General features: G+C 44.3%; 1 protein-coding gene across 1 annotated transcript in view; it reads left to right on the forward strand.

Moving 5' to 3' along the window:
- The first annotated feature begins 18445 nt into the window (after positions 1 to 18445).
- Positions 18446 to 23259, forward strand: part of LOC140120721 (cysteine-rich venom protein ophanin-like) — a 45538-nt gene continuing 40724 nt past the window's right edge. Inside the window, exon 1 of the mRNA XM_072139676.1 lies at positions 18446 to 18483. Within this exon, the coding sequence (XP_071995777.1) occupies positions 18471 to 18483 (13 nt within the window). The 5' untranslated portion in view covers positions 18446 to 18470. The remainder of the gene's footprint in view (positions 18484 to 23259) is intronic.

Raw genomic sequence — 23259 nt, forward strand, 5'->3', positions numbered from 1 at the left:
TGGAAGTTGACATCTGGCAGTCTACAATCGCTCTGCGCTGCTGGTAAACTCTGGATAACATGGTCAGTGTTGAATTCCACCTCGTGGGCACGTCGCACAACAGTCGGTGAGCGGGCAGTTGGAGGCGGCGCTGCGCTGCCCTGAGAGTGGCAGCATCTGGGCTGGACTTCCTGAAATGCGCACAGATGCGGCGCACCTTCGTGAGCAAATCAGACAGATTGGGGTATGTCTTGAGGAAACGCTGCACTATCAGATTTAACACATGGGCCAGGCATGGCACATGTGTCAGTCTGCCGAGTTGCAGAGCCGCCACCAGGTTACGGCCGTTGTCACACACAACCATTCCCGGCTTGAGGTTCAGCGGTGCCAGCCACAGATCAGTCTGCGCCGTGATGCCCTGTAATAGCTCTTGGGCGGTGTGCCTTTTGTCGCCTAGGCTCAGCAGTTTGAGCACCGCCTGCTGTCGCTTAGCGACGGCACTGCTGCTGTGCCTAGAGCTACCGACTGATGGCGCCGTGCCCACGGATGGTAGTTCGGAGGAGGAGGTGGAGGAGGGGTGGGAGGAGGAGGAGGCATAGTAGGCCTGAAACACCTGGACCGAGGTAGGCCCCGCAATCCTCGGCGTCGGCAGTATATGAGCAGCCCCAGGGTCAGACTCGGTCCCAGCCTCCACCAAGTTAACCCAATGTGCCGTCAGCGATATATAGTGGCCCTGCCCGGCAGCACTCGTCCACGTGTCCGTGGTCAGGTGGACCTTGTCAGAAACGGCGTTGGTCAGGGCACGGATGATGTTGTCTGACACGTGCTGGTGCAGGGCTGGGACGGCACATCGGGAAAAGTAGTGGCGGCTGGGGACCGAATACCGAGGGGCGGCCGCCGCCATGAGGTTGCGAAAGGCCTCGGTCTCTACTAGCCTATAGGGCAGCATCTCCAGGCTAAGCAATCTGGAGATGTGCACATTAAGGGCTTGGGCGTGCGGGTGGGTTGCACTATATTTGCGTTTCCGCTCCAGCGTCTGGGGTATGGAGAGCTGAACGCTGGTGGATGCTGTGGAGGATCGTGGAGGCGACGATGGGGTTTTTGTGGCAGGGTCCTGGGCAGGGGGCTGACTAGCAGCTGACACAGGGGAAGGAGCAGTGGTGTGCACGGCCGGAGGTGAACGGGCTTGTTGCCACTGAGTGGGGTGCTTAGCATTCATATGCCTGCACATACTGGTGGTAGTTAAGCTAGTAGTGGTGGAACCCCTGCTGAGCCTGGTTTCCGACTGAGCCACAGTCCGTCGGTCATCCGGTGTTTCCTTAAAGAACCTCCACACTTCTGAAGATCTAGCCCTCGCCGCAAGAGCCCTCACCACGGGAGCTTCACTAGTTGACAGTGGCGCTGATGCACCAGCTCTGGCCCTGCCTCTCCGTCTGGCCCCACCACTGCCTCTTCCAACCTGTTCAGGTCGAGGACTCTCCTCCGTCTCAGAAGCACTGTGTTCACCCGGCCTCTCAACCCAGCTTGGGTCTGTCACCTCATCATCCTCCGATCCCTCAGTCTGCTCCCCCCTCGGACTTCCTGCCCTGACAACAACTTCCCCACTGTCTGACAACCGTGTCTCCTCATCGTCGGACACCTCTTTACACACTTCCACTACGTCAAGAAGGTCATCATCACCCACAGACTGTGACTGGTGGAAAACCTGGGCATCGGAAAATTGCTCAGCAGCAACCGGACAAGTGGTTTGTGACTGTGGGAAGGGTCCAGAAAACAGTTCCTCAGAGTATGCCGGTTCAAATGCCAAATTTTCCTGGGAGGGGGCAGACTGGGGGGGAGGAGGCTGAGGTGCAGGAGCTGGAGGAGTGGCGATTTCGGTGACATGGGTGGACTGCGTGGAAGACTGACTGGTGGTGGACAAATTGCTCGAAGCATTGTCAGCAATCCACGACATCACCTGTTCGCACTGTTCTGGCCTCAACAGTGCTCTACCACGAGTCCCAGTAACTTCAGACATGAACCTAGGGAGTGTAGCTCTGCGGCGTTCCCCTGCTCCCTCATCAGCAGGTGGTGTCTCACCCCGCCCAGGACCACGGCCTCTGACCCCTGCAGTAGTTGGACGCCCACGTCCCCGCCCTCGTCCTCTACCCCTAGCCCTCGGGTTAAACATTTTTAAAATGAGAGTTATAACTTTATTTTTTTTTTTACTTTTTTTTGTTTTTTTTTGTGTTTTTTTTTTTTTTTTTTGTGTTTTTTGTTTTTTTTTGAGTTTTTAAAACCAAACAATGCTATCCTATTGCTATGGCTATTTTCTAGCCAAGTATCAAAGGAAGCACAGTACTATGCCAGATGAGATGACACTGAGTTATTGCCTAATAGAAATCCAACCCCTACTGAATTTTGCCACTTCGGCCTTTGCTATGGATATGTGCGCCACTAAGCGCAGAACACAGCGGTCGCAAGTCCCACTACAAATTGCTCAGAATTGGCAAGTACATGCACTGCAGAAACTACAGCCACCAGCAGATCAACCAGAAATCAAATATATAGAACGCTACTGTAGGCTTCAAGATCAAGAAGCTGTTTGTATTCTCCTATGGCTATTTTCTAGCCAAGTATCAAAGGAAGCACAGTACTATGCCGGATGAGATGACACTGAGTTATTGCCTAATAGAAATCCAACCCCTACTGAATTTTGCCACTTCAGCCTTTGCTATGGATATGTGCGCCACTAAGCGCAGAACACAGCGGTCGCAAGTCTCACTACAAATTGCTCAGAATTGGCAAGTACATGCACTGCAGAAACTACAGCCACCAGCAGATCAACCAGAAATCAAATATATAGAACGCTACTGTAGGCTTCAAGAAGCTGTTTGTATTCTCCTATGGCTATTTTCTAGCCAAGTATCAAAGGAAGCACAGTACTATGCCAGATGAGATGACACTGAGTTATTGCCTAATAGAAATCCAACCCCTACTGAATTTTGCCACTTCAGCCTTTGCTATGGATATGTGCGCCACTAAGCGCAGAACACAGCGGTCGCAAGTCCCACTACAAATTGCTCAGAATTGGCAAGTACATGCACTGCAGAAACTACAGTCACCAGCAGATCAACCAGAAATCAAATATATAGAACGCTACTGTAGGCTTCAAGAAGCTGTTTGTATTCTCCTATGGCTATTTTCTAGCCAAGTATCAAAGGAAGCACAGTACTATGCCAGATGAGATGACACTGAGTTATTGCCTAATAGAAATCCAACCCCTACTGAATTTTCCCACTTCGGTCTTTGCTATGGATATGTGTGCCACTAAGAGCTAAACACAACGGTAGCAAGTCCCCCTGCTAATTCCTCACAAAATGGTAAAAGATGCAAATTAAAATAAAAAAAGTAGAACGTTATTGTAGCCCTAAGAAGGGCTGTTGGGTTCTTTGAGAATCACTCCTGCCTAACAGTAAGCTAATAGAACACCCTAACGCTTTCCCTGAGCAGCAGCAGCTCTCTCCCTAGCGGCATCCAGAGACAGAATGATCCGAGCAGCGCGGCCAGCGGCTAGTCTATCCCAGGGTCACCTGATCTGGCCAGCCAACCACTGCTATCGACGTGTAAGGGTACCACGTCATGCTGGGTGGAGTGCAGAGTCTCCTGGCTTGTGATTGGCTCTGTTTCTGGCCGCCAAAAAGCAAAACGGCGGGAGCTGCCATTTTCTCGAGCGGGCGAAGTATTCGTCCGAGTAACGAGCAGTTTCGAGTACCCTAATGCTCGACCGAGCATCAAGCTCGGACGAGCATGTTCGCTCATCTCTAATAATTACTTATATTAATTCTGCCTATGTGATGGGGACCACGCCCTGATTATTACTCCTATGAATAATAGGACATATTACGCTTTTATTGGCAATTTACGAGATGGTTCAGATGTAAACTTCCTGAGCCATTGTCTTTCTATATCACTGATGTTTGACTTCCCTGAGTACAAGTTCCTGAGATACAGATGAACAAAAATACTGTGTTATACACAGGCAATTATCCCAGTATTCAGCCCATGCCAAAGGAACATCCCGTCCATTTCATCTTTTTAATCAGTGCTGATTCCTTCTCCTACATTGCAGCACGTTCATTCGATTTTGGGGGGTTTTTTTATAAAGGAAAAGAAAAGAACTACCATAGATACTCGAGTATAAGCCTAGTTTTTCAGCACAAAAAAATGTGCTGAAAACCCAAACTCGGCTTATACTCGAGTAAAAAAAAACTAGGTTTTACCAGGTTTTTGTTGTAAAATTAGGGGCCTCGGCTAATACTTGGGTCGGCTTATACTCGAGTAAATATGTATAAATATATATAAATATATGATACAAAAATAATTAATAGAACAATATATTAAATGATAATAAAAATAATAGAAGAAGTAATAATAAGGCAGTAAAACACAAAAAAAAAAATTCCCAAAGTTGTAGAGTTGCTCGGAAAATTTGATGGAAACCATTATATACGTAATATTGTCCGACCAACTCTTAGGGGGTCATTTATCTTATCTCTGTTTGTTTTTGACATTGTCTTTTTTCCATCTGCTTCTTTGATAATTTATTAATCTCACTTTTTCCTTGTGTTCGATTTTTTTTCATTTTTCAGATCTCTTTTTGCGACATTTGCAAAAAAAAGTCTCAAAAATGTCTCAAAAATATCTCAAGTTGCATCTTATCATTTTCTAAGTTTTCATCTTGTTTCATCGGGAGTTTTTTGGGACCAAAAATGTTGCAAATTGTAGACAATTTGACAAGATAAATGTCATTTGCGACAGTTAGAACTCGGGAATAGAAGACAAGTGCATCTTACTGCCGAAAAAAAAATGTCCGGCAGTCTTCAGTGGACATTTCAAAAAGTACCCAAAAAGTCGCAAAAATTGCAATATGCCAAAAAGTCTAGAAAAAGATAGAAAAAAGGAAGGAAAAATATAGATAAATGACCTCATTACTGTTCTTGATTTAAGTTGATCAAATTTCAAAAACTTGCAAAAATTCTGTGTGTTCCCCATTTCCCATAGAATTATTGCTGCCTGTTAAAGTTATTACAAGGTATATCGAAAAAAAAAAAGTAAATAACCTTTTTATGTCATTGATTTGGTACTGACAGTGGCTGGGTGACCAATTGTAATTTTTTTTAACCTTTCTTAAATACCTATTTCTTTCCACGTGAGTGAACACCCTGTTTAATGGGTTGTCTGGGCTTTAAAAAAAATTCTTCATATAAGGATTGGGAGGGTGAGAAAAATCTTATACTCACCTCCCCCAACACTCCCGTTCACCCCAGGCTCTGCCCATCACTGCTGTTTCTTTACAGAGGCCGGCACTCCCATTCTGACCACTATTGCGCCCCTGCTACAGGAGCAGTTAGTGTGTATGAGGCGAGTGGCAGTAGTCGGGATGGAAGCATCGACCTCTGTAAGCAATCAGAGGCCTGGAAGTGGGTGGCGATGCTGAGGGTTAAGAATGGAGAGGTCTGTAATTTTTATCATAGGTCACGGGAACTGTGAGAGGCAGAATCTAACAAAAAATTCATAAAATCACATTTTTATGATCTATAAAATTAATTTGCTTTTTATTGCATGAAAGTATTTGATCACCAACCAACCAGCATGAATTCTGTCTCTCTCAGTGCTGTTACTTTTTCCTTTAAGAAGCCCCTCCTACTCTGCACTACTCTTACATGCATAGCTGTGCATTCGTTACCTTTAGCTCCTCCTACTCTGCCCTCATTACCTGGATTAAAGGGTACTTTCCCTCGAATAAAAGTTAGTTATCCTGTGGATCGGGCCTAACTTGATCTGTGAGACCCCTCACAGATCACAAAAATGAGGGGTCCATTGTGTGCATCTGTGTGAACTCATGGGGGTCATTTACTAAGGGCCCGATTTGCGGTTTCCCGACGTGTTACCCAAATATTTCCGGTTTGCGCCGATTTTCCCTGTATTGCCCCGGGATCGGATTGTGGCGCACCGACGCTGGCATGCACGCGACGGAAATCGGGGGGCGTGGCCGAACGAAAACCCGACGGATTAGGAAAAACCACCGCATTTAAAAAACAAAATGTGTTGCGGGACTCGCGCTTACCTTCACCAGGAATAGGCGGGTGAACTTGAGTGCATTCCGGCGGGCCGCAGCAGCGCCACCTGGTGGACGTCGGAGGAACTACCTTAGTGAATCCCGGCTGGACCCGAATCCAGCGCAGAGAACGCGCCGCTGGATCGCGAATGGACCGGGTAAGTAAATCTGCCCCATTACGTGTATAAAAGACACCTGTTCACACACTCAATTACACTCCTACCTACCTCTCCACCATGTCCAGGACCAGAGAACTGTCTAAGGACACCAGGTGCTCAGAACTGGGGGGAGGATACAGGACAATGGGCAAACCGAATGATGAGACAGCAACAACTGCTCAGTTATTAGAAAGTGGAAGAAACACAAGATGATCGTAGTCTTCCTCAGTCTGTAGCTCAAAAGAGGATCTCACCTTGTACGGTAAGGATGATTCTGATAAAGAAATCTGACCAGAACTATACAGAGATTACTCTTAATTACTCAGTACGCTACAATGGATTAAAATCCTGCACAACACTCAAAGTCCTCCTTCTCAAGCGAGTTCATGTCCAGGCTTGTTTGAAAATTGCCAATGATCATCTAAATGATCTAGAGGAGGCGGGTAGAAGGCCATGTGGTCATAGGAGATGAAAATACAAATCTATGACATCAACTTTAATTTTTATGTTTGGAGGAAGAAGAAGGGTCAATACAAGAACATTGTCCATACCGTGAAGTATGGTGGTGAAAACATCATACATGGGGGGGCTCTTCTGCAAAGGGGGTAGGATGACTCCACCGTATTGAAGAGGGGATGGATGGCGACATGTATTGCAAAGATTTTGGCCAATGACCTACTCCCCTCAGTAAAAACACTAAAAATGGGTCTTGGCTGAGTCCTCCAGAATGACAATGACCAGAAACACACACGCCGGGCAATAAAGGAATGTTCCATAAGGAGAATTTTATGGTCTTGGTGTGGCCTTGTCAGTTTCTAAATCTTCAGGGGGGGGGGGGGGGGAGAGCTGGACCGCACATCCACACATCACACAATGATCTACTGCCGCTAGGCTAATTATATAACGAACTCGTGGTTCTTAGTTACATTTTGATCAAATTGTATAAGCCCACCAACCACTTCAAGGTGACCTCCTTTTGGTGGGTCCCTACACTATAGTGTGCGGCATCACATGGCATCCAGCACAGCGCCGGCAGGGACCAAGACCCGGTTGCCCCCCAGCACCCATACTGGCAGGCGCATGGCTCCAGGCCCTGGGTCCCCACCAGCACCACACCAAAGAAGCAGCGAATGCCATGCAATACCGCACCATGTGTGAACAGGTGTTGTGGTGCTGGTGGCGAGCTATGGGGGCTACACGGGCTAGTACGGGTGCTGGGGGGCAATCAGGTCTTGATCCCTGCCGGTGACGTGCTGCAGCGGCGGTGGATGCCATGTTATGCAGCACACAATAGTGTAGGGACCCACTACAGCGAGGTCACCGTGAAGTGGTTAGTGGTTTTTATAATTTGATCAAAATGTGACTAAGAGCCTCCAGTTCGTTATATAATGTAGCCTAGCGGCAGTAGATCATTGTGTGGTGTGTGCATGTGCGGTCCAGATCTTTTTCTCTCCCCATGTTGGTTAAGTTTCTAAATCAAGTTAAAAATCTTTGGAGGGAGCTGAAACCCAATAAGAGACCTGAAACCTGGAAGATCTGGAGAAGATCTGAATGAAGGAGTCGGCCAAAACTCCTGATACAGAGCAAACTACAAGAAATCTCCAACCGCTGGAACTGCAAACAAAGGTTTCTGTATTGAATATTACATTCTGATTTTCTATTGTATCAAATACTTATTTCAAACAATACAATACTGATTATTTATGAATCATACAATGGTTTTCCAGGTTTCTTTTTTAGATTCTGTCTCTCACAGTTGAAGTGACCAATAAATATTTACAGACGTCTCAATTCTTTTTGTAGCCTTCATTATCGTTCATTAGAAGGATTCCGGCTTTTTAAGAAAATGAAGGGTTCCACTAGACTTCACATTCATGGGGGCTCATATACTTACCCGGTCCAGTCACGATCCCGCGGCGCGTTGTCCGACCAGGATTCGGGTTCTGCTGGGATTCACTAAGGTCGTGTGCCCGATATCCAGTAGGTGTCGCTGCTGCGCTGAGGTCCGCCGGAGTTCACCTCCTTCTTTTCTGTGCATGTAAGTGCGTGATCTTGCGAAACATTTGCGTTTTTTAAATTCCGCAGTTTCTCCGAATCCATCGGGTTGTCCGATAGCCACGCCCCCGATTTATGTCGTGTGAAAACCGCCGCGATTGGGCCAAAATCCAATTGTGTACGCCAAAATCCTGGTGGAATTCGGTGCAAAATGGAAAAATTCGGGAAACCCGACTTAAGTGCGGCATTCGGACCCTTAGTAAATGAGCCTCATGATCTCTGCAATAGCTTTTGTTGTCTTTTATGATGTTATCACACGCAGTAAGTCCTTTTTAACTTTGTTACAGCCAAGTCCACACGTGGTGGATCTGCTGTGGATAATTTGTCAATAGGTGACATTCCCTGTACTTAGCAAGTCAAATCCGATGAATTTATAAGGTGCTGGTTTACAATTATAGGTGGGAGGAGGATTGTAAAGTGAAAGTCAGGGTCATACATCTTCATTAAAGCAACAAAGATTTATCTTGTACTTCTTCTAGATTCTAATCTTTGCAACTGAATTGAGAAGAGGGTGGAATATATCAAAATCTAGTCTCCCTCCTGCACTGGGCTGCTCCTGAAATAGAAATGAAGCAACACCCATACATTGGAGAACCTATAAGTAAAATAAATATAAGATGACTAAATGATGATACAGTATTATAAATTGTACTTTATTCGTGTTTCACTTAAAAAAGACAATTCTTATACCTAAAGACAATTCCTTGAAATGGATGCTTCTGTGTAGGCACTATAACTATATAATGTTCTTTAGGGGAATTGTTACTATCCTGGTTAATGTGGGGGGAATGCAACTATAATGGCTATTGGGTAGGCACTGTAACTATATTGGGTACTGTGGGGGCACTGTAACTATATTGGCTACTGTGGGGCACTGTAACTTTATTGGCTACTATGGGGCACTGTAACTTTATTGGCTACTGTGGGGCACTGTAACTATATTGGCTACTTTGGGGGCATTGTAACTATATTGGCTACTGTGGGGCACTGTAACTTTATTGGCTACTGTGGGGGCACTGTAACTTTATTGGCTACTGTGGGGGAACTGTAACTTTATTGGCTACACTGAGGGCAATGTAATTATATTGGCTACTGTGGGGGCACTGTAACTATATTGGCTACTGTGGGGCACTGTAACTATATTGGCTACTGTGGGGGCACTGTAACTATATTGGGTACTGTGGAGGCACTGTAACTATATTGGCTACTGCGGGGGCACTGTAGCTTTATTGGCTACTGTGGGGCACTAACTTTATTGGCTAGTGTGGTGGCACTGTAACTTTATTGGCTACTATGGGGGCACTGTAACTTTATTGGCTACTGTGGGGGAACTGTAACTTTATTGGCTACTGTGGGGAACTGTAACTATATTGGCTACTGTGGGGGCACTGTAACTATATTGGCTACTGTGGGGCACTGGAACTATATTGGCTACTGTGGGGGCCCTGTAACTATAATGGCTACTGTGTAGGCACTGTAACTATATTGACTAATGTAGGGGCAATGTAACTATATTGGCTACTGTGGGGACACTGTAACTTTATTGGCTAGTGTGGTGGCACTGTAACTTTATTGGCTACTGTGGGGGCACTGTAACTATATTGGCTACTGTGGGGGCACTGTAACTATATTGGCTACTGTGGGAGAATTGTTTATATATTAGCCATTGTAGGCTCATTCTTACTATATTGGTTTCTTTTGTGGTATTGCTACTTTTTTGGCTACTGTTAGGACACCCTTACTTTATTGGCTACTGTGTGAGCACCGTTACTGGCTACTGAGGGAGGACTATTAATATACATTGGCTTCTATGTGGCCGAATCTGAAGATGTGTTGCGGCTGGAAGAGGCTGACATGGAATGCAGATAGAAGAAGAGAATGAGAGTGACCTCTCCAAACAAAGACGTCACCAAATTTATAGTAAGTGCTGGTATTTCTTATCAGTTCACAGTTTTGCAGCATTTCCTCTTTGTTGTGACACTACCTTATCTTCTTCTATGAGGGCGACCTACATAGATACAGTCAGATTTATTAATCAGATTTATTATCCAGCATCAGCATCATAAATCGGGTGCAGTATAAGCTATCACAATCTGCTTGGTTCTGGTCCGGTATCTATGTAGTATGCTTGGGTCTGGTCCTGTATCTATGTAGTACGGTTGGTTCTGGTCCTGTATCTATGTAGTACGCTTGGTCCTGGTCCTGTATCTATGTAGTACGCTTGGTTCTGGTCCTGTATCTATGTAGTACGCTTGGTTCTGGTCCTGTATCTATGTAGTACGCTTGGTTCTGGTCCTGTATCTATGTAGTACGCTTGGTCCTGGTCCTGTATCTATGTAGTACGCTTGGTTCTGGTCCTGTATCTATGTAGTACGCTTGGTTCTGGTCCTGTATCTATTTAGTACGCTTGGTTCTGGTCCTGTATCTATGTAGTACGCTTGGTTCTGGTCCTGTATCTATGTAGTACGCTTGGTTCTGGTCCTGTATCGATTTAGTACGCTTGGTTCTGGTCCTGTATCTATGTAGTACGCTTGATTCTGGTCCTGTATCTATTTAGTACGGTTGGTTCTGGTCCTGTATCCATGTAGTACGATTGGTTCTGGTCTCGTATCTATGTAGTACAGTTCGTTCTGGTCCTGTATCCATGTAGTACGCTTGGTTCTGGTCCTGTATCTATGTACTACGCTTGGTTCTGGTCCTGTATCTATGTAGTAAGCTTGGTTGCATTGCCATTTCTTTGCAATAATTTAAGTTCTGGAGAGGTATTCATTAAATAAACTTGGTTCTGGTAATGTATTTGTGTAGTGATCTTGCTGCTGGCATCATATCTATATAATAAGTTTGGTTCCAGGGCTGTTTCATCTTGGTTCTGGGAACATGTCTATGTTGTAATCTGGGTTACGGTACCACATCTATGTGCTAAGTTTGGTTCTGCTGCTGATTTGATGTAGTAATCTTGATTCTTGTAATGAATGTATATATTAGCTTTCTTCCGGAGCTTTGACCATGAATTAAGATTGTTTTTTGGGAATGTCCCCATGTAATACATTTAGTTTAGTTTCTGAGTAGCAAGTTTTGCTTTATCACAGTTTTTATGCACTAAATGTAAAATCATCTAAAATCTTAATACTACTGGGGAGGCCACAATTTCTTTACAGACCTGGGTCCATGATAGTCTTAAGTCCCATCCACGCAACCACATTGGGGGCTGTTACACCCAGACAGGGAATAGACCTTTCCATCTTGACCCAAATCTGTGCTTTGCCGGTTCTAGTCCATGTGAAACACATATGTACACAAAATTTGCTGGCCATAGGTCCAGGTATTCCTAAGGGTGACCATGGTGGATGACTGAATCCCTTTAAAGATATTGATATCTCCTTAAGATGATGAAGACCTATCCACAGATTAGGCCATCATACAGGTGGGAGTCCAACACTTGGTCCGCTGTGTGAATTGAATTGTACAGCACATGGGTGACACCCCAACCTTTAAACCTTAGTTTAATCTAAATACATATTAAAGCTGACAGCCTCCTCACCTATAGATGTCCCTATGTAATATAGAGTGAATGCTCTCCATTCAGATGGGTGGGGTTGGATGACCGTTTCATGTGACCCAATATTTTATGAAGTTGCTTTAAGTTCTTACGCACATAGGGTGGTTTTCCTATATCACATCCAGGTACAAAGGTCAACTGGTGTCACCATCTGCTCCCTATGACCCCATCGTCTTAGTCTACACCTACATAGTATTACCCTACCAACTTATAGAAGCCTGACCTAGTATTGACTCACTGGTTGAGTGCTGTCTTCCTGGTGACCTAGATATTTTTTGTTAGCACATGGGAATCCAACTGCATACGTTGTCTCTTGTTCAACATATTTCCCAGTAATCTGACGTTTTTCGGGCACACAAGCTCAGTGAATCGCTCCGGACCCGAATCCTTGTCGGACAACGCACCGCGGGATCGCAACAGGACCGGGTAAGTAAATCTGCCCCATTAGGTATCGCCGGCCCCAAAAATGCTTGATTTATCAAAATATAATGACAGTTTTTCCCTGAATTTAACCCCGTAGCAGAAAATTGTGCCCGAAGTTGAAAATGGCACTTTTTTGCTGTTTTGAAAAATATAAAAAAATTCAATACAAAGTGATCAAAAGTTCCTACAGTCCGAAAAATGGTAGCATTGAAAACGTCATCAAAATTCGCAAAAAATTACACAACCCACAGCTCTGTACACCGAAATATGAAAAAGTTATTAGCGCCAGAAGATGGCAAAACCCCCCCTCCCCCCAATTTTTTGTTCAGGTTTTAATTTATGTAAATGTATGAAAACATCACAAAACCTATAATTTTGTTATCACCATGATCGCACCAACCCAAATAATAAAGCAGACATCTCATTTGGGGCACACAGTGAAAGCCGTAAAAGCCCACAAGAAAATGGCGCAAATACGTTTTTACACCATTTTCACTGCATTTTGATTTTTTTTCCCTGCTTTCCAGTACACGACATGGAATATTAAACACCGTCACTATGAAGTGCAATTTGTTACGCCAAAAACAGCTCTTTACATGTAAAAATAAAAAGTTATAGATTTTTCAAGGTGGGGAGTGAAAAAACGGAAATGAAAAAACAAAAAAGGGCCGTTAAGGGGTTAAATATTATATTCTTATTATATTCTTATGGCTTTAAATGAGGGATTTTTTCCGTCGTGTTGGCCATTAAAATATTGGACATGGACATTTTTGCACACTATGCGGCAGCGCTTGTTATCCCCTCCCACCACATATACCAATAAGCCAAGCCCCTTGCTATAACCTTGAGGCAGACCCACTCTGCAGCTTAGTACGGCCCCCTTCATGCCCCTCCATATCCACTTGGTGTGGAGGGGCGTAAGTGGTAAAATAGAAAGATACTTGCAATTCTAGGCCAGGCACCAGGAATGCATGTTTATCAAGGCTTGTACACCAGATATGTGACCCCAATGATTGGTATATAATACTCCAAGTCATGATAAATTCTCCACTATGAATTTGAAACTAGAACAAAAAAAAAATTTTGAAACAATACTTTGCCCCCAAAAGTGTTTGGCGTTTAATAAAATGGGGTGTGGGCATCAAAGCAACAAAAATGTGCCAACATTTTTTCAGATTTTTTGATAAATTCTAAGCCAGCAAAGCAATACACAGAGCACAGCACAGAGACTTGGTCACAGCAATGTAGAGATGTAGACTCGGCAAAGGGATATTATCATAACTAGGCATGAGTGGACCCATTAGGATTTAGGCTAATCGTGTTCAGCTGAGCCCCAAAGTTCAAACCTAGTGGTGGCACCAATCACGGTTAGACTTTTTCCAGGGATTGTCTCTCCCCGTGGTGATCCTTGGGTAAATGGTGGTGCAGCAAAGCAAAGCCAGGGCCATTTATAGAGAGCCCTTATTGAGGGCAGGGTCGGACTGGCCCACCGGTGGGGCGGTGGATCCCCCGATGGGCCCATAGCTGTGCCCACACAATGTTATGGAAAGAGCCTCTGTCCCCATCAGAGGCCCCTGCCTGGAATAGTATTCGATGCGGCCCAGAAACAGCCACTGGAGCACAGTCACTGAAGCTGAACCAGACAATGGCATCTGTGCACTCTGCGCAGATGCCATTGTCAGTGTGAGTGCGGCACTGCCAGGAAACCTCCCGGCGCACAATGCGCCCTCAGATGTGCGGCCTAGTGATAACGTCATCATGTGGTTGCTTGGCCACGCATCCTGTTCCCGTTGGCACACAGTACAATGCAGCCTAAGATGCATAACAGCTTGATGATGTCATCACATGGTCGCTTGGCCATGCATCCTGTCCTCGAATGTCCTAAAGCTGCCACTGTAAGGAGGCAGAAGAGGTGGGGTGAGCATTGCCAAAAGGTGAGTAAATGTTGTTTTTTTTAAAAAAAGCCACATTTTGGGGAAAACTAAGGTTTATGGAGACTACATCTAAAAAATTTATTTGAGAGGGGCTACATGTAAAATAATAATGTTGGATGGGTAAGTGCTTGTTTTGGGGTGAGGGTCTATATGTACATCAATAATTTAATGCTTTGGGGGGGGGGTCAAAATAATAAATTAAATAAAATGAAGCACTTTATCTAGATTAAAGGGTCTTCGCTCTTAATTACTTATTTTTCTTTTAACCCCTTACCGACCTTGGACGAAAATGTACATCTAGGTCTGCGGCTAATTGTCCCCCCCCCCCCCGGACGTACATTTTCGTCCTGCACTGCTGTCACCCTGAAAACTGTTGCAGTGACAGCAGTATGTGAGTCCAGCTGTACCCGACAGTTTGGCTCCCATGGTAATAGCTGGGATTGTGATAGGGCTTCGTAGTCATGCCCCTGTCACCATCACAACCCCCTCTCCCGCGCTGGTATTGGGAGGTGCCGATCATATCTATGGCAGCCCCTGGTCCAGACGTGGACCCTAGAGCTGCCTTCAGCAGAAGAACCACAAGAGACAGGATCTGTGATTGTGCACCTTCAGGTGAAACACCATGTCGTCTGTTACTCTCTATGTTACGCTCTATGTAGGAGCACACAAGTCCAACAAATCTGTTGTGATGTCTCAGTAACAGCGCAAGTCCCTTACGTTACTTTCTTACAAAATACTCTACCAGCAGTATAATCTGACAATATCCGTGATAACCCTTTTATTGATAAGAAACAAAACCTCACTTTCCTACTATTACACACTATGGAGACATGTATAGATACTGTAGGGGATTCCCTCTCGGTTGTTCCTCTTCAGTGAGTGAATTGGTGCCAAGTTTCCTTAGAAAAAAAAACATGCTGAATATTGCAACACATTCCCGCGGGAGCGTCATAGCCGCAAATATGTGGAACCCACAGGTATGAATAGACAAATTGTGTAACACTGATGGCTCGTTACCTCCACATTGTCCAAATCCAAAATAGAGAAACCCATATAATTTTCACTTTGACCTATTTTAGGATTGTTATTGTTCCAAATGCAAGGACTTTGCTTTAATATTGAGAAAAACCACAAATAACATTTCGTAACATCGCACAGGGTTGTGTCATTAACACAATTATATATGGGATAACACCCAGCGCGCCTGTCAATCACCTGTCATGCCCTATGGTCAAACCCAAAAGAACATAACTCCACCTGTAGCCATCTGACTACATAGAAGATAATGCACCCATTCATTTCAGTGACCATAATCTATGGCAGATGATCGGTTGGTTGCTGGGTTTCGTGCCCCCATGTATTCCCTACCAACAGTGATGGCAAACCTTTTAGAGACTGAGGACCCTAGAGAAACAACAAAAACCCACTTATTCATCTCAAAATGCCAACACAGCAATATAAGAGGTAACTCATGCTCCCTGGTTTGCCACAGCTTTCAATCGTATTGGTGTCCTTAGGGCGCCCATATAGAAAAAAAGGATTGAGAAATTCTGACTATTGTAGATTTGCTTCAGGGTCATGTGAACAGGAAGCTCCAATGATAATCCAGTCCTGTCCACACCTCCCCGCTTCTCCTGTAGTCCCAGGCAGCCAAAGACAGCACATCTCAGGTGGCCTCGGACTTAGGAGGAAGCCTTGAGTCCTGTCTGGTGAAGTCTGTGCTGGGTTAATGGCCCACACAGAGGGGTCTGAGTGCCAGCTCTGGTACCCGTGCCATAGGTTCGCCACTATTGTCCTACTGCAGCTATAAAATGGATGGAGCTGTCTGCTTTTTGATCCATCCTATGTAAACCAGCACCCTAGTCACTGCTGGTAACATCTGATCGTGGGGAGCAACTGTAACATCCTAAATGGCTTAGACCGATCCATGGCGGGGAGCCTTACACGCTGCGGTCATGACTGCGGCGTGTAAGGGGTTAAACATGTGATATCACAGCCCGACACCTGCACCATACTGACCCAATGTCCCTAAATCTTCTTCTGACGCGGCACCATAGAAAGGCGTTGCATCAGAAGAAATACCCTTAATGACCGCCGTAGAGAGCAGATAGGGCTAGCACCGATCATGGGTGTTAACACGTCAATCGTCTCCGGCAAAGCTGGCGGCGGCTTCAAAAAGATGGTGGCGCTTGTTGAAGGTCGTCACTCCCCATGACATTGGGGCTGTGATCGGTTGCCATGACAGCCTCAGGTCTTCCGAAGACCTGAGGCTGTCTGGTTTGAATCTATTCATTACAATGTATGATTTGAATCAGGAGGAAAATCCCCAGTACTGTAGTATAGCAGAAAATGGTAGGATCAATCAGACAACCTAGGGTTAAAGTACCCTAAGGGTTTTGAAAAATAGTTTTAAAAAGTTAAAAAAATATATATATTATATTAAAATAACCTAAATATTCAAATCACCCCCTAGAAGTCATAGAAATGAACTGTAAAAATCATAAACACATTGGGTATTGCCACGAAAATGTCCAATCTATCAAAATAATAACAGTTATTAAACAGGTGTTTAACCCCGCAACGGAAAATAGCGGCCAAAGTTGAAAATGCCACTTTTTTGCCATTTTGAAAAATTCAAAAAAAGTCTATAAAAAATGAAACAAAAGGTGTACAGTCCTAAAAATTGTAGCATTGAAAATGTCATCAAAAGTTGCCAAAAATGACACCATCTACAGCACCCTACACCGAAGTATAAAAAAGTTATAAGTGCAAGAATATGGCAAAATATGTATAAAAACATTATAAAACCTTTATAACTTTGGTCTTCCTGTGATCGTACCGAGCTAAAGAATAAAGTAGAAAAGTAATTTGTGGTGCACAGTGAAAGCCACACGAAAATGGTGCAAATGCCTTTTTTTTTACCAATTTCACTGCATTTGGTAAGGCAAATGTGGTGCCAACATATAAAAAGGGCTCTAGAACTTCGCCAGGCAATTACAGACCTGTAAGCTTAACTTCCATTGTGGGGAAAATACTGGAAGGGCTAGTAAAAGACTATATACTGGAGTATGTGACATCAAATAGTATAATAAGTGACAGCATTTGGAATTTTTTTCCCGCTTCCCAGTACACGGCCTGGAATAATAAATACCGTCACTATGAAGTGCTATTTGTTATGCAGAAAACAAGCCCTCACACAGCTCTTTATATGGGAAAATAAAAGATTATAGATCTTTGAAGGTGGGAAGTCAAAAATGAAAACGCAAAAAACGAAAAAGAGCCTTGGTGTAGGCACGTCCCTCCTTCATTAACATAGAGAGGGACAGATTCAGCTTGAGTGTCACCTCAACCTCGAAGAGGGAGATAATGCTGAGTCATCAGCCATATAAACCCCCACGTCCTGTAGGAGGGGAGAACATCATAAGGTAAGAGGGAAGGGGGAAGAACACATCTTAGAGGCACAGATCCCCAAACCTCAGTGCAATAGTACCCAAACTTTTAACCCTTTTGCATCTAATAACGTCAACTACCAGTCTAGGCGTACTTCCATAAACAGTCAGGTGTACCCCACACTCCTATTGTTCCATATGACTGTTTGTTCTGTTTAATGTAATATTATATTTGTAAATGTTCCTTAGGATTTGTAAAGCTACGGAATATGTTGGCGCTATATAACTAAAGATCATTATTATTATTATTATTGGGGTTTGTTCTTTCCACAATATCCTACTAATTAGGTGACCATTAAGCTCATTCTTTAAGGGATTGTATTATTGTGACTTTAGGGTATATCCACGGGCAGGCTCGGACTGGCCCACCGGAGCACCGGTGAATCCTCCGGTGGGCCCCCGATACCTCTGCTACAGCAGGGCCCTCCATCCCCATCTGAGGGCCCTGACAGCAGGGTCGCACTCAGTGGCGTAACGATCGCGGTCGCAGGGGTCGCGACCGCGATCGGGCACATTGGCAGGTATGGGCCCGGACCGGGACAGTAATATAATGAATCTCTCGGTCCGGGTCCCCTGTCATAAATATGCCGCAGAGTAGAATGCCCGCAATCTGAGGCAGCCGTCTACGGGCACGCATCGCTGTGAGCCGGGACAGAGCAGGAAGTGCCGTGCAAACACTTCACTGCTCTGTCAGAAGCGCACGGGACGTGAAGAAGGCGTCCCAGCGCTGGCAGCGTGTGACGTCAATATGCTGCCTGCGCTGGGCGCCTTCCTCCGTGCAGAGGAGAAGCCGGGAGGAAGGATGGAAAGAGGATGATCGCGTGCAGTGAGTATTACAGTTTATTTTTTTTCAATTATAACTTGTGTGTGTATGGGGTCTGGGGCTTCCTAAAGCTATTAATGAATAGGGGCTATACGCAAACTACCACTAAATTACCTAAATTACCACTAATAAGCGTGGATAGGATAGGATAGGAGTAGTAGTACTGTGCTGTGCTCATATATACAGGATAGGAGTAGTAGTACTGTGTTGTGCCCATATATACAGGATAGGAGTAGTAGTACTGTGCTGTGCTCATATATACAGGATAGGAGTAGTAGTACTGTGTTGTGCCCATATATACAGGATATGAGTAGTAGTACTGTGCTGTGTCCATACATACAGGATAGGAGTAGTAGTACTGAGCTGTGTCCATATATACAGGATAGGAGTAGTAGTACTGCACTGTGCCCATATATACAGGATAGGAGTAGTAGTACTGTGCTGTGCTCATATATACAGGATAGGAGTAGTAGTACTGTGCTGTGCCCATATATACAGGATAGGAGTAGTAGTACTGCACTGTGCCCATATATACAGGATAGGAGTAGTAGTACTGTGCTGTGCTCATATATACAGGATAGGAGTAGTAGTACTGTGCTGTGCACATATATACAGGATAGGAGTAGTAGTACTGTGCTGTGTCCATACATACAGGATAGGAGTAGTAGTACTGTGCTGTGTCCATACATACAGGATAGGAGTAGTAGTACTGTGCTGTGCCCATATATACAGGATAGGAGTAGTAGTACTGCACTGTGCCCATATATACAGGATAGGAGTAGTAGTACTGTGCTGTGCTCATATATACAGGATAGGAGTAATAGTGCTGTGCTGTGCCCATATATACAGGATAGGAGTAGTAGTACTGTGCTGTGTCCATATATACAGGATAGGAGTAGTAGTATTGTGCTGTGCCCATATATACAGGATAGGAGTAGTAGTACTGTGCTGTGTCCATACATACAGGATAGGAGTAGTAGTACTGTGCTGTGCCCATATATACAGGATAGGAGTAGTAGTACTGCACTGTGCCCATATATACAGGATAGGAGTAGTAGTACTGTGCTGTGCTCATATATACAGGATAGGAGTAATAGTGCTGTGCTGTGCCCATATATACAGGATAGGAGTAGTAGTACTGTGCTGTGTCCATATATACAGGATAGGAGTAGTAGTACTGTGCTGTGCCCATATATACAGGATAGGGGTAGTAGTACTGTGCTGTGCACATATATACAGGATAGGGGTAGTAGTACTGTGCGGTGCCCATATATACAGGATAGGAGTAGTAGTACTGTGCTGTGTCCATACATACAGGATATGAGTAGTAGTACTGTGCTGTGCTCATATATACATGATAGGAGTAGTAGTACTGTGCTGTGCCCATATATACACAATAGGAGTAGTATTACTGTGCTGTGTCCATATATACAGGATAGGAGTAGTAGTACTGTGCTGTGCCCATATATACAGGATAGGAGTAGTATTACTGTGCTGTGTCCATATATACAGGATAGGAGTAGTAGTACTGTGCTGTGCCAATAAATACCTGAATAGGAGTAGTAGTACTGTGCTGTGCCAATAAATACCTGAATAGGAGTAGTAGTACTATGCTGTGCCAATAAATACCTGAATAGGAGTATTTATTAGGACTTTTATATAAAATATTTGATAAGCAGAGCAGTAAATATAAGGAGAGCATTGGAAATGATATATTATGTAATTAATTAAAGGGAATGATGTACAGTTTATTTTATTAGGTTTATCATATTATTTACCCGGGGTGGGATTGTAATACACTAAGGTGCTCAGTGTAATATTTCATTTATGGAGAGGGCACAGTATGTTTTTTGTTATGGGGGTATATTTGGTATTGGTGGGGGGGGGCACAGTGTGGTCTGTTGTTTTGTGAGTGGTAAATATTATTTAGGAGCACCGAGTGGGACATTGTTATCCAGGTGACATTATGCTGTAGTGACAGTGAAATCTTTAGTTGCACAGTGTGGAGATGTGCCACAGAGAGATGAAGATATCTGGTGGAAAATTCTCCAGTGATAAGGAAAAAAAAGGGAGAAGTTATCTTGCGTCTTGAGGTACTGAATCCCACTTTCGAGTCTGATAACTGTAATTACTGATTAACTACCTAGACTACAGGCAGTCCCCGGGTTACATACAAGATAGGGTCTGGAGGTTTGTTCTTAAGTTGAATTTGTATGTAAGTCGAAACTGTATATTTTATAATGGAAGTTCTAGACAATTTTTTTTCTTTTGCCCCAGTGACAATTGGAGTTTCAAAATTTTTGGTGTAATTGGACCAAGAATTATCAATAAAGCTTCATTACAGACACCTTACAGCTGATCATTGCAGCCTGGGACTATAGTAATGTATCCATAGAGGTCACCAGAGGACACAGTGGGCAGAGGGGTCCGTCTGTAACTATGGGTTGTCTGTAAGTCGGGTGTCCTTAAGTAGGGGACCGCCTGTAATTGTATAATATCAGTGCCTAGTCTTCTGATGTGCTGCAGAAAACATACAAAGGAGTTGAAGTGTTATAGTTAGTTATTTTTATTGGGAAGTTGATGCTAAGCAAACTGCAGTCGCTGTGAACTCCTGTGAAATAACGAATATTTCTTGGCAGCGGTATGGTGGGCCCCCAGAATCAATTTCTCTGGTGGGCCCCAGGCACCCCAGTCCGACCCTGTCCACGGCATGATACCTGGTGACTGTGTAGCTGTTCTTGGGGAGCAGGGAACTCTCCAAAGGCAATGGGAGCATTGAGCCACTTTTGGCTGCTGTTACTATTAGTTTTTCTATCTCAGGTTAATTTTTGACATTAACAGTTAATACGAGTAAGAAAAAGTTAACTCTGCATAGATAAAAATAAAAAATATTCATAGTAAAGCTGGTAGTTTTTTTGTGCCAAGATACCATAGATGTTAAAGGACACCTGTCATCAAGTCTGTGTCACTAGTTCTGTCACCTCTACCTGTTGGAGCAGCTCACAAGGATCCCATCCCAGCCTTTATCATGTAAATGAGGCTGATCACATGGTCAGAGGCAGTGATGTCACCCCTGTTACCCCTCCCCTCTCCTCCCCCTGCTCATGTCTGTGTGTAATGTATAGTAAAGCATGGCTAGTGTGTGTGCTGCATCTGCTGACATGCTGCATCCTCCTAATACACATGTGAGAGACACAGACATCAGCTACACATGAATCTGACATGTTCTGCTATAACATGGCTGCCTGGAGCTGCTGTATCTCTCCTAAACACATACACATGCACACACAGGCTGCAGGGGGCGCCAGCACCAGGAAGCACATCATTATACAGCCTCACATCATTATACAGGCTGTCAGTCATGCACTAGGGGTGTGGCTGTGCCTCCCACTCATGAATAGAGTGGACAGCTTGAATATGCTAATGCTTCATTGGACATTTCACAGGTCATTTGCATACAGCTTTAGGACCTCATTGCTTAGGTTTACAGGCATGTAGAGGGACAATGAAGGGATAGAGGCAATGCTCTCTAATGGCAGTTATTGAAAATATATTTAGTTTAGGGGGGTTATTTTGCATGACAGGTTCTCTTTAATTGACAAGTTTTTATCCTGAGCGCCAAAGATTTCATGGGACAAGCCAATAGCCTAAACCAGGAACTAGCACTCCCCTATTATACAATCGTAGGGGTCATGGGAGTCGTATCCCCCCAGGATTGTGTATTTTTCCTCTCTCTCTCTCATTTATAGGGGATGTTTGCTGATTTCCGGATCATCAATGAGTAATTGTTCAGTAAAAATGAATCCATTCATTGATCGGATGATTCTTTGGATTTGGTTCCAGTCTGACATTTCTTACCGGGAAAGTATCTGGCATCGGAATAAAGGCCAAATCTGGACCTCGTGTGCTGCAGAATGTGAGACGTTCTTGGTCTGTTTGTGTTACTTGGTAGGGAGACTATAAAATCTTCTTCCTTCCTCGAGCACCAATGACTGCACTGTATACAGGACACAGGGCGTATTGTTTACTGCCACAAGGAAATAATTACAGGATTATCGAAAACGGTTTTCCCAATAATGTATTCAGTCGGTTCTTTATGTAACATTTGCCTTTGTGCTGACGTATTGTTCTTATGTAAGTAGTTTCTGGCACTGAACTGGTTAAATACAATGTTAATAGCAGATACGGAACACCAACATATTAGAGGAAGCAAGATAATGTCATAGTGATCCTCTATGTGAGACTGGAAGGGTACTGGCAAAATACTATCAATGCCCAACAGGTCACCGTGCAAAATTTTAAATTTGCAGATTTGTGCCCGAAAAGTCTCAAAAATAAGCAAAAAAGTGAAAATTCGCACAGAACATCTGGAAAATAAAGATACAGAAGGCACAAGGTGCAGACCAAGGTGTACTTGAAAAACGACAGCAAAAGTCACAGAGAAAAGTCGGAAAAAATGATAGAAAAAAAATTAGGAGAAATAAAGATACTGGGGGTCATTTACTAAGGGCCCGATTCGCGTTTTCCCGACGTGTTACCCAAATATTTCCGATTTGCGCCGATTTCCCCTGTATTGCCCCGGTGATTTTGGCGCACGCAATTGGATTGGGGCGCATCGGCACCGGCATGCACACGACGGAAATCGGGGGGCTTGGCCGAACGAAAACCCGATGGATCCGGAAAAAAGAAAAGTGTCGCGGAGCTTGCACTTACCTTCACTAGGAATAGGCCGGTGAACTTGAGTGCGTTCTGATGCTCTTCAGCACAGCAGGAAGGAAC

This window comes from Engystomops pustulosus, chromosome 3 (assembly GCF_040894005.1).
Source record: "Engystomops pustulosus chromosome 3, aEngPut4.maternal, whole genome shotgun sequence".
Classification (NCBI taxonomy): Eukaryota; Metazoa; Chordata; class Amphibia; order Anura; family Leptodactylidae; genus Engystomops; species Engystomops pustulosus.